The 13150-nt window shown below is 43.5% G+C and overlaps 1 protein-coding gene across 2 annotated transcripts in view; it reads right to left on the bottom strand.

Annotated features, from left to right (window-relative positions):
- The window catches only part of Stx8 (syntaxin 8), a 232760-nt gene that overhangs the window by 182638 nt on the left and 36972 nt on the right, over nucleotides 1-13150 (bottom strand). For both annotated transcript variants that reach the window (XM_052195513.1, XM_052195514.1), the window contains exon 5: nucleotides 4522-4646. In XM_052195513.1, the coding sequence (XP_052051473.1) occupies nucleotides 4522-4646 (125 nt within the window). The remainder of the gene's footprint in view (nucleotides 1-4521; nucleotides 4647-13150) is intronic.

Here is a 13150-nt window from a genome sequence, read left to right on the forward strand (position 1 = left end):
CCCCAATTAAATGTTGTCCTTATAAGAGTTGCCTTGGTCATGGTGTCTGTTCACAGCTGTAAAATGCCTAAGACAAAGGTCAAAATGCAATCAGAAATGGCCTTTTCTGACTCGACTTTATCTAGTATAGCGATGAAATACAGCCACAGCACAGCATGAGGTTCAGGAGCACAGAAAAGGCTGCAAAGCATTTGGGGTAAAGAGTACTTTCATGCTTCTGTTCAGCTTGATAAATGGCCTGCTATATAGCAAAGCTACAAGGAACCTGACGTTTCAAATCACAACAGCAAGAAAGAGCAGGGAAATAAAGTGACCCAAAACACGGGCCAGTCCACCTGTCCCCAAACCAAGAGCTGGAGGCAAGCAAGGAGGCAAAGGGTGGGCCTCTCAGTGGGGGAGACGCTCCGGTCTAAGAAGCACACAGGGCAAGAACTCCCAGAAAACTTGAGCAAGCCCCAGTTCATCACAGTCCAGGGACGACAGAAATACTTTTCTTGACTGAAAACAGCTTTTCTTGGCAAACGGAAATGACAGGAAGGCCCACTTGTGTTAGGGCTAGGCAGTCCTCCCAGAAGCCATGGCTGCTGCAGAGAAAAGCGGCGTGTGTGAGCTGTGCTGTGGGGTAAGCTGGGATGTTCTTCATCTGTTCAGTTCCCGTCTTCCCGTCAAACACGGTAATGGGTAAAGTATGCAAAATTAAAGACAAGGAAAGCCAGCGTTTTGTTTACTTGGTAATTTCATTGTGAAGAGAGTTCAGAATAGAATTAGAGCCCTGTTTCTGGTCAGGATGGACTGACAGGGACCAGATTTCCCTCTGGCCTGGATGAACAAGGAGCAGAGACAACAGGCAAAATATTCAAATCCACAATTTCAAGAAACATGCATTGGCTGACAAGGCCAGATCTCCGAGAGAGGGAGACAAGGGAGCCGCACTCTGGGTTTGCCCAGATAGCTGCCTTGTGAATGCTCCCATGAAGGTGAGGAGCTGGAGAGCCCAGGTAGAATCCAGTGGGTGTCTTGAATTGAGTCCCAAGGGGTCACCAGCTGGAGTGCTCGAGTGAAGAGGACCGCCCTGAGAGAGCCCTGTGGTGTTATAGGCACTGTGCCAGGTCCTCGCAGTGTCACTCAGAGCTCAGAAGTACTGAGAAAGACACCCAGGGCTGAGTCACTTCAAAGGCAGAAGGAACTGTGCTCTAAACCCAACCAGGGACAGCCACCAAGCAGATGACCAGCTCAGTCCTCCTAGAGCACCATGCAGAATATCCTGAGTGGTTTGGGCTCGGCAGTGTATAAATTACCTCTGGACCAGAGGCAAACATGTTCTGTGGGGGCCGCAGAGGAAGCGTTTGAGGCTTTGTGGTTCATATGGTCCCTAAAGCAGTCATTCAAGTCTACTGCTGCAAGTGGGAAAGTGTCTGTGGACATTGGGTGAGTGAGTGAGCATGGCCGTGCTCCCATAAAACTGAGTTTATGAGCCCTGAACTTTTAATCTCAGAGAACTGTTACAAGTCGCAAAATATTCTTTTGATTACTTTTTACAATTTAAAAAAATTTAAATTTGTTTTTAACTTCCGTATCATACGAAAATAAGATTTGGCTCATAGGCCAAGGTTTGCTGACCCACGCTTTAAAACATTTTAAACGCCTCTTTCATCTGTCTTTAAAAGCAAGACCCAGGATCAGTGAGATGGCTCAGCTAGAAAAAAAGCACTTGCCTTATGGGTCTGATGATCTAAGTTCGATTCCAGAGCCCATGAAAAGTTGGAAAAAAAGAACGGACTCCACAAAGTTGTCCTCTGACCTCAAATGTACACCACGGCATGTGTGCCCCTACACATTGTACATACATACATACATACATACATACATACATACACACACACACATATACACATACACACATAGACACACACATACACATATACATAACAAAACATTTTTAAAATATAAAAATAAAAGTATGACTCAAATAATATAACTATATCCCACAACCACTCACAAAAATATTCCTAGAAAATTAAAAAATATCCAGTATTGAAAAAAAGGGGGGGAAAAATCCAAACTTGGATTCGAATAAACATGTCCACGAGGAACAGGAACATGGCAAGGATGTCTATTTTTCAAACCTGTACTAGGTTGAAGCAAGTACAATAAGGCAAGAGGGATAAAAGGAAGGTCTCTGTAATGAAATTAGAAAATACAATTGTCTTACTCATAGACAACATACACATTTGTGTCAAAAATCCTACAGATCCAGCCAATAAGCTACCAGAGCACATGGTGAGAGTGAGCTAAGCTACGTGACTCCAGACAGCACAAACATAAACAGCAACCTTACAGATGAGTAAGAATCAGACACTCGACAATCGAAATGTCACTTACAATAAAAGTGCAATGCACATAGGGATAAGTCTGACGGAGGACACATGAGGTGTGCATAGTGACAACTAAAAAGCAATGCTTTTTACTTAGTGATTTACTTTGTGATAATCCAGATTATGGATTTGGAGATTCTTGCTGATGTCATATCAACTCTTTTCTAAATAACCTAAAAGTGTAATCTCAATCAAAATTACACATGCCTTGATGTCATTTTTTTTTAAAAATTCAAAGCTGACTTTAAAATTCAAAAGTATAAAAAACCAAGATACCCAAAAATACTGATAAAAAGGTCAAAGTCGGATGTTGTGTGTCACTTGGTTTAGAGATCTATCAGAGAGGCATGCCCCCCCCCCCAAAACAAACAGACTAGTGGAGGAGAATAGAGCACAGAAACAGGGACACATATGTATATACATACATACATGTATGTAAATGGCCATTTGATTATTTTTGATATTTAGTAGTGAAAGCATTCTTCTTATTTTAATTTTTAATGGTTCTAAGCTAAATAGATATCCAAATGGAAAATGCACCTGTTCCTATATAACAATTCAAAGGAGATCAGAGAGACCTGATGCAAAAACCTGACATTATAAAATTACTAGAGATAAAAAGGCAATAAATCTTGTGGCTTTAACCTACTGAATGTTTTCTTTGATATAATCAAAACATAAATCACACAAGAAAAAAACTGATCAGCTGGATTTAAGAACATCTGCAGTCTGAAAACTATTAGTGAGAGACACTTGTCATCTTGTCACCGCCCAGTCAGCCACCCTTGCAGGATTTTAATGAAACTTATTTTCTTTCTAAAAACAAAACCCAGAGCTGTCTGACAAGAGAACAGTGAGGGAACATATGAAAATATCTTACAGGTTAATGAAAGGGAAAGAGAAAACTATCACTAAAGACATCTTAGGCCAAAAGAAAAAAAAAAAAGAAAGAAACCGGCATGCATGAAGAGTCACATGACAATTCAGATGCATTTAAAAATTAGCCATAGAGAAAGAAGCCAGAACCCCTTCCCCTGAAGAGAGTAGATACTGTATGAGTGTACTCCCATGAAATTGTGGAAAATAGAAACGAATTAACAATGACAGAAAACAGATCAGCTATTGTGGAGGAATTGGGGAGAGACAACAGAAGACTCTCTGAGGTACACGAAAGAGCTTCTGAGAGCTGTGTGCACTATCTTGACTCCAGTGATGCTTTCTTCATACATACATGCATGCCCAACGTGTGTATGTGTGTGTGAGCTTACATGCACACACGTGTGTATGCTGTGTCAAAGTTCATCTAATCATACACATTGAATATGTGCTGCTTATGATAATTCCAATTGTATTTCAGTAAATATGTCTGTAGAAAGAGCAGCATACACACTGACATGGAGAAAAACATAACATCAAGTTGAAAACTATGGAATGAGTCACATATCGAGACAGCTATGTACCTCATGTACTATTTACATAAGACATGTTCTTACACTAAACATAGGCATAAATGCATACTAAACATACACATAGATGTAATGCAAGCGAGAGTGAGGATCAACATACTAATCCACTTCTAGTTTTGAGACTGGAAATGTAGCACAGAGTAGTCTCTATCTTGTCTGTCCCAAATCTTGTCTGAACCCATAGCAATAGTACATTACTTCCGAAAGTTTAAAAAATGAGGAACTTTAAAAACAGCACACTTTAGGGCTGGAGAGATGGCTTGGTGGTTAAGAGCACTGACTTCTCTTCCGAAGATCCCGAGTTCAGTTCCCAGCAAGTGCATGATGGCTTACAACCCTCTGTACAGCTACACTGCATGCATATACATAAAGTAAAACAACAACAAAAACTGCACAGTTTAAAACAAATGTGGTGGCTCCTACAAGTAAGAAGGAAAAGAAATCTGATGGTCCAGATGAAGTTGAGGGTAAAAGGGCAAGCTGATGACCACTGAGTCAGAGGCAGCAAAGCCTTTGCCTCAATCAGCTTGAGGTGAGAAAAAAAAAAAAAAGAGGTCAAGAGCTTTCCAGCAACAATCATTTGGACTCTGGTTTTCAGTGGAGATAATGAATAGTCAAGAATATTAGAGTAGTGTCAGAACAGCCAGGCTGGTGACCCACAGTCCTAGAGTAACAGGTACCTTGAATGATTTTCTGCTGCTGTTGCCGAATCTCATCAAACCCCAAACCTCTGGTCTCCTCCGGCTCCTCAGAGAGCCAAGGGTTGGGAGTGCCTCGCTTTGCTTCTTCGCTCATCAGGCTGGACCTGAGAACAACAGCAAACGTTTTACATCTCACAAAACACAACCTGGCGGAAAACCGCTGCCACGAGCCCAGGGCTGGCCAGCCTGCACGCTTTGCAAAGCCATCACCACAATTTATCGCACTCTTAGTTTATTCTAGGGACCATGTCCAGGACTGTAACAGATCTGAGGCTATGACATGGTCCCTAGACAATTACACAGCACTCTACGAACCCTCCAGAGATGGTGGTAAATTAGGTTGTTAAGATCATCGGGAAGTTGCCTGTTTATCAGAACAAATTTTGTTTCACAGGCTTTGTGATACAGAAAGCAGAAATATTATTTTTCATACAAATATATACAAATAAAAATACAAATATTTTTCATGCAAATATAATACTAATAATGCAGAATACAGCATAAAAAAGTAATAAAATCTCCCATTAAAGAGTGCTCGGCTGCTAACAGAAACACATTCAGAGTTCCAATTCAACAGTGTGACTACAGTCAAAACAATCTGAGTGTGTGACTATCGACTGTGACCAGGAAGCCCTGTAGCAATCCACATTTGGCTCTTGCACAATACATCCTGGTCTCCCATCTAAGGACAGAGAGCATAGTTCCTGACACTGCCTCCCTGTGCAAAGAGTGTAAGAATCCTGTTGCCCGGGAAACTACCTCTGACTGCTCCAATGCTAGGTGGAACAGGATTCACGCTGCTGCTCTTGTGGAAGCTGGGAGAGGGATGGTGGTGACGCTGTAGGAACAGCAGAACAGAAACAGTTACCGGAGATTAAGCTATGCGCAAGCGCTCTCCGGGCAATTGTTTTGTACACTCATTCATTTCTCCATTGCTTATCATTCTTCAAGCCCTGGTGGCATCTCTTGTGTTGTCTAGAAGTAACTGTTATCCAACTGTCTGGCCTTCTGCATAGTTAAGCCTTCTGACCACTGGATAGGAATGGGCATGGAACCCACCTCCCCTGTGCTACACCCTGCTCCCCGCTGTAGAGCAAATAGCCACCAGCACGTCACTTACTGGCAATATATGGACAGTGGCATCTACCTCAGGAAGTCTCAGCATGGATTAACTGGGGTTATTTATCTATTCAAAAATGATTTCCTCAAAACTTATTTGGTAGGCACTGTTTTAATCAATAGGATAAAGAAAAACAACTATCTGACAAAAATGTTGCCCTGATAACACAGAGCTTCTCCTTGTAGGTGCTATCCTCATGTACGTGTGTGTGTGTGTGTGTGTGTGTGTGTGTGTGTGTGTGTGTGTGTGTGTATGTGTGTGTGTGTGTGTTAAAGGAGTGATAATGTGTACAAACTACTGAATACAGTGCTTGGGAAATATCTTTTTCAATAATTAACTGTGTTCATTATACCAATTACTGCATTGTCTACCAGGAGGTATTAAAATTATTTTAACAAATATATTCCAACATTCTATTACTCTCATTTTTAACTAAAAAGAGAATATATCCTTCAAGAAAACCTGGGCCAAATGCAAAGACCTTTTTGATTCTTTGGGCTAAGATTTTATGCACAGGTCTGGTCTCTTATTCAAATGTGCCAATTAACATGTCAAACACAAGTATGACTTTCTTCCACTCTATCAAAAAGATAGACACGTTCTTCACTTTACATGATTGGCCCCAAGAAGCCAAGATGTCGAGGTTTCACACTTACTCCATACATAATCACTTAACTTCACCTAGCTTTGAAGACAAGGGAGAAAGAAATGAAAAGGGAAGCAGAGCAGGCAATTTGCAATCCAAACATATCCATTAACACCCAAGTCATCTTGCAAGTGCCAGCAGGAATCGCACATAGCTGAGCTGTATGAGCTGTAGGAGGCTCGAGGCAAAAGTCTGGGTCAGAGACCATAAAAATCACCTGAGACTCTGGGAGGGCATCCGTGGTCAGCTCTGAGCAGTCATTCCAGTGAGTGTATCGCAACTGTGTAGTACTGCTCCAAGGTTAGTGTCAAGCCCTGGTCACATACACGCTCGAGCATACACACACACACACACACACACACACACACAAATGCACACATGAATGAATACACACCTGTACACACAGCAAAATTAAGGTAATATTAAAGGACAAAAAATACAGCAAATGTGTGGTGATATTAAGCAACCTCAATAAATGGCAATTTAGGACTACAGCTGTGTTTATGTGTACAGTCCTTCTGTGGTATGTATATACTTTAGTCACCTATTAGGAAATAAAAGGAAAAATGTGGGCACAAGCTCATATCAATGGTAAACATGATACAGAGAACAGACTTCACAGTATGACCTAATTCCCAGAGCTAAGCCACAGCCTGCTCCCTGCTCATCTGAGTTGGTGTCCTTAGTTTGGTGATGCCCTGGACCTACCGTGAATGCACCTTTAGTGTTCCTATGTGTCTACGTATCTGAGTGCAGTTCATCAGCTTCTGCAGACTACTTCATATTTAGGGCGATACCTACTATTAGTCACTACTGCTCTACTGATAGTAGTGACTAAATAGTCTTAGCAGAGTTACATTAGACTCTAAGGGTCAAGAATGATACATTCTTGTAAATTAAGGTAAATTAAGCCAAGTAGTCAAAAAATTTGAAAAAAAAAACCCAAAATAAACAAACATACAAAAAATAAAAAACAAAAAACAAAACCAGGCATGTCCTCCTCTCTTCCCCTGCAAGAAAATCACCAAGTGAAGACTTTCAATGCATCTCTACCTTTGGCATTTTCCCACAGGTGCCCCGGATGCCTCTCATTTAAGAACCCTCAGGGAGTACACAGACCCAAGGTCAAATTCACTCCTTTGCCCCATGAGCTTTTCTTCTCCCCATCTCGATTCTGCTTAGTGCGCCAACCAGGGCCCTGCGCTGCTGCTGCTGCTGCTGCTGCTGCTGCTGCTGCTGCTGCTTTATCCCTCTTCTGCCTCTCAGCAGTGACTGAGGCTGTCCTACGTACAGCCTGGCTTCAGAGCCCCCTCGCCTCTCCTACAGACCCATTCTGATGCTCAAACGGCCTAAAACTAAAGTCTTGCCACACCATCTCCGTGGCTCACAACGTCTGTGAGTCCCTGGAACTATAGGTTACATGTGAGCTCTAAAAGACAGTCCCATGGTCTCAGTGGCAGCATCTCCCGACGCCCCACTTCCACACCCTTCCTCTGCCCGAGAAGCCCTGCATGCTGTCCACTACCACTGAGACAAAGGCACAAACTTTCACACTCTCATGTTTTTGCATGAGTCTAGAGTATCCCCGCCCCCCACCCCTTTGTCCATCTGGCAAAATTCTATTCATCCCCTAAGGCTCAACTCAAATGTCACTTCTGCTGCTGAGTCCTTCCCGATCCCCGCTCCAGCCCCCTTTCCTCGAATCAATCACTCGCTGGGACTCCCATGGCACTCTGTTCTCGACCTCGGACGTGGTATTTATCAAGCAGGATTGTAGCTAGTTATTTACTCATCTGTCTCCCTTCCTAAGTTATGAGCTCTGTGAGGAAAGAGGCCACATGACAGTCATGTTTATATCCCCAGCACCCAGAAGCGGGAGCCTCTGTGCATACTGGAGAAGCAGTATTCAGGAACCGCTTACAAGAATGGGGCCGGGAGCCTCCGAGGGCTTTGACTGGAGGGAGCCAACACGAGAACTGTGCTTAACATTTTCATCTGGAGAAATTAAAACAAAAGTCCTAATCAAGTGCTACCTGCCTTCACGACTTAGCAGCAAAGACCGATGCTCTGGAGCAGATGGGGAGAATTACTCTGAAAGGAAATTCTGTCAGTAAAACTGCTTCCAGCTCAACTTTGCCTTCGCAGTGACAAGTCAGATCTCTTAAGTTAAAGAAAGGACATGCTAATTTAATTACTATGCTTCTGAGGTAGAACAGACTTGATTTTCCTTGTTAAATCACCATGGATCAAACCCATCCTACCACAGGGCCTCAGCCACGGCATCTCCTGTTTGCCATGAGGCCAACCTAGCCTGGAATTCTTGGGCTCAAACAATCCTTCAGACCCCACTTTTCCAGGTGCTGGTAATACTGGCCTACAACATGAAGGAAGGTGTGTGTGTGTGTGTGTGTGTGTGGTTTGTTTTTTAATAAATCAATAAATCTGTCCATATTTTTTGAAGATAGACCTTATCTATAATAATATAAAATTAGTAAACATAATGGCATATTAGAATCCTCAACATGTTTCATGATCATTTATAAGGACATAACATGATTTCACTCAGCCTCCCAAGAAAATAGTGCATATTATTAAATTATAATAACACGGGGGCTTCATAGATAATCCATCTCTACTGACAAATTCAGTTGGACCCAGTCAGAGGTCACAGGGAGGGCATTCTTATCAACTGAGAGTTGAAACGAAGGGAATTCCAAGAAGTAGCTTTTCTTAGCATTTCAAAAAGATGTCAGCTGACTACAGAAAAATGTTTGTTTTGTCTGGAAAAAAAAAATATCAGTGCTTGAGCATTCACAGACCACAGGGAGGTTTACAGTTAGGAGCGGCAAAGCTATTTCCAGGGTGTCAGAGAGCTGGGTTGCATCAACAAAGGTTTCTAGCTGGCCTTGAAAACACCCTTATGGTATGAAAGGGCTAATTCCTTTTTTTTTTTTCAAAATGTTTTGTGTGGTTTTGCTCCGTGGATATAAAGATGCACACAGACTCAAACTTCAATCAGAAATGGACTCTCTGACATAAATTCTTCAGAGATACACTCTGGCAACAATGTACAGACTGGATTACACTGAAAAGCAGCTGCGGGGGGGGGGGGGGGTGGGGGGGGGAGGTAGGCCAAGGCTGGTGTGGTAATTGAGGTGGGTGGCAAAGGAAGTCAGGAGAAGGAAAATGGCAACAGGGACCCGTGAGGAACAGACAATCAGCACACTGACTTAAGGCTACCAGTCTGAGGGAGTCGACTGGATAAACGGGGTGAACCTTTCCAAGACTGCTTGAGCTGAGAGAATCAGCTCAACTTAGGGAAAAGGAAATTTCTCATTAGCATCCAAAGTTCAACACAGCTTCTAAAAACAAACCCCAAATACTACCACTCACTAGAGGTCATGGTCTGCGGATGTGCGGATAGCTTCCTTCAGCCCGATAGGGCGCAATATCATACTCTATCGTCCACCCTTCCGCCATCCTTCAGTCTGCCTACCCGCCCACCTACGCACACACCCATCCATACAGCTGAACAGCTTCTGTAGAGCAGACATTAATCTAGCAGCTGAGACGTGAACAGGACTTAAGTACCTGGTCTCATAAGGACACACTAGGGACGAGGAATGCCTAACGCACTGCCTGCCTAACCCAACACTGGCTCTCACTGTTAACTTCAATAAGCAATGCCTGCGGAGTTCAAGCCCAGAATGAACAACTCGTACACAGAAAATGTCTCCTTGTCTGTCATCTAAGGAGGGAGGTTTCATCAAGCAGACTGTAATCAGGTATCATTATTTGCTCTGCTTTGTCTTGCTTTGTTTCATTTTTCATTTTTGGTTTTTTTCCTTTTTCCCTTAATGATGGGAATCACACCCATGGCCTCTTGCACGCTTCGAGCCCACCCCACCACTGAGCTCTCCCGCCTGCCGACTGCTTTCCCCGGTTTTAAGTCAATCCCATTCTTTTCTCCTGGCAAACTCCTTACCAAACTTAGCTGGGTGACTTGAGAGGAACCGACACAATTTAAGAAAGGGCTTTTTTTTTCATGACCTTTCAAACTTCAATACACCATCTACTAAGACCTCCCAAGTCCAGTGGCTGTTGTAACATTGGGGCCTGCGGCTGTGAGGGCCGCTGCCTCCCAGGCCGTCTGCCTCTCTCGGACCAGCAATGTTTCCTATTCTTTCTGCAAAATCCCAGCAGTTGCTCTTTTTCTTTTTCTTTTCTTCTTTCTTCTTCTTCTTCCTCTTTTTAGATTTATTTATTATATATGAGTATACTGTCGCTGTCATCAGACACACCAGATGAGAGCATCAAATCTCTTCAGATGGTTGTGAGCTACCATGTTGTTGCTGAAACTCAGGACCTCTGGAAGAGTAGTCAGTGCTCTTAACCACTGAGCCATCTCTCCAGTTTTTTTTTTTTTTTTTTTTTGGTTTTTCAAGATAGGGTTTCTCTATGTAGCCCTAGCTGCCATGTAAACCAGACTGGCCTTGAACTCAGAAATTCACCTGCCTCTGCCTCTGGATTGCGGAGGTCAAAGGCATGCACCACCACGGCCAGCTTGGTTGCCTTTTTAAATATTAGTAAAAAGTTCCATATTAAATGAAAATCTTCACAAAACAGTTCATAGTAAAAGAGCTACATAGATTGTTGAAAGGCTTCAGAGGACATATTTCAGCTTCTAATCAGTAGTCAGAGTATTATCTCTAAGGAGAATTATCTCTGCAATCTAAAATCAGTACCAAAAGACAGTGCTCTTTAGCTGAAGTATTTGATCATCATAGGTACTTTAAAAATAGAGAGGCAAAAAAGTAGAGAAGCTGACACAAAAAATCCTAACCCTTCCATTCTGTGAGGACCAATCGCATTACCAGCCTCACAGTGACTGAGCGCTCTCTGCTGGTCAGGGGGGGAAATTCAGCTGCAGTAAGTGGCCGATGGCAACTGTAATTCTGTAGTTATTAACACACAATGTATGCTTGTAAACATGGTAAAGTGTGCAACAGTGACCAAGATGCTCACACATGAGGAGGAGCCACAACTCTAGACACCGCCCTCTGTTCTCCACTAACTTGATTCTTTGCAAGCCAACAGTTTCGTGGCATATCCAGAGAGGCTCCAGATGAGATGAACAAATAATATGCATTTTACACTTAGAAATGCCACATGTCTAACTTGTCCAACTCGGCCTCAACATCTCCCCCTGTATTCAGGGTGCTTGTTTCTACTCCATTACTTTATAAAGTAATGCTAAAATGCTCCACTCACGGAGCCCCGAGCACTGCTCTGGAAACAAGCGTGCTATGTGTGGTTTCACAGAATCACTGGCTGGCAAGCAACAGTGGTACAAATCTGTTTGGCAACCAGTGTATAAAAATGCAAATATGCCACTAAAAGACTAATTAAGGGTGTCAAGTGGTAATGTATAGACAATCAATACACACAGAGCCAGGGACCACCTACCTAGCCATCGCTTCAACCTAAACAATTCAATTTTTATTGCACCGACTCTGCCAACTCACACCTAAAATGCAAATTAGTGAGATGGTGGCCCATACTTTTAACAGTGGTACCCTTTTGCCTTGGGGACAGAACCCAGAAATTTGTAAGGCCCTTGGGTGACTTTTACACCCAATCTACAGACTGGTGTGAAAACTCGGCTCTCGGGGCAGCAGACTCTAGGGAAGCACAAAGTAAAACGGGCAGGGTGGCATGCGAGCAGGGTGGCACACAGGCAGGGTGGCACATGCTTTTGTCCCAGCACTTAGGAACTGAGGCAGGATTCTGCAAGTCTGAGGAGCGTGCGGTGAGTGCTGAGCCAGCCTGGAGTAGAGAGAGAGAGACCCAACTTAAAAAAATACATGAAGAAGTTCAGCGCAGGAGGTGCATGGTGCACTGACTACACCCCTTCCCTCAGGACCATGCACATCTCATACCTTCCAGTGCCCTCTCAGCCTCTGTGTCCCCCCCCCCCCCCCCGGCTTCTCCTCCTTTTAATTTCTTACACTGCGTTTATGGCCCATGCCATACAATTCTGTACACCATCATCTGTACACCATCATCCACTACTGTGTTCTCTGGTCATTCTGTTAAAGGCAGAAAGACCTCTTCCCATGGCAGGCAGTGTCTTCTCTTCTGCCAAGATCAGCAGGAGCAAGCACTCATTCCTGGCTACAGGGCGCTTTCAAGTTCAGAGAGGGCCTTGCCCTGTACCCACCACAGTCCAGTTTCATAGTTGAAGATTCAGGGTTATCTTTATTTTACAGGAAACAAAATGGAGTTAAAAGTCAAACCCAGTATCTAAGTCAGGGTTTTACTGCTGTGAACAGACACCATGACCAAGGCAACTCTCATAAGGACAACATTTAATTGGGGCTGGCCTACAGGTTCAGAGGTTGAGTCCATTATCATCAAGGCAGGAACGTGGCAGCACCCAGGCAGGCATGGTGCAGGAGGAGCTGAGAGTTCTACATCTTCATCTGAAGACGGCTAGTGGATGACTCACTTACAGGCAGTTAGGAAAAGTTCTTAAAGCCTATACCTACAGTGACACACCTACTCCAAACAAGGCTACCCCTCTATATAGTGCCGCTCCGTTGGCTAAGCATATTCAAACCATGACACCCAGGTTTTGTGACAGTGAATCATTGCTCCTTCACACACTGCTACATTGGTGATCTGCTGCTATAGGGTATTCCTGACCACAGCTTGGGAAGAGCAACGGCAAGACAAAGCCCTTGAAGCCAGGGAGAAAACAACAAACCACAACCCCTACAGGCAACAGTGGTGCGGACCAAGATCAAGAGAGGCTAGAGACAAAAGCCAGGGCAGAAGACGCT

This window comes from Apodemus sylvaticus, chromosome 10 (assembly GCF_947179515.1).
Source record: "Apodemus sylvaticus chromosome 10, mApoSyl1.1, whole genome shotgun sequence".
In the NCBI taxonomy this organism is placed as follows: Eukaryota; Metazoa; Chordata; class Mammalia; order Rodentia; family Muridae; genus Apodemus; species Apodemus sylvaticus.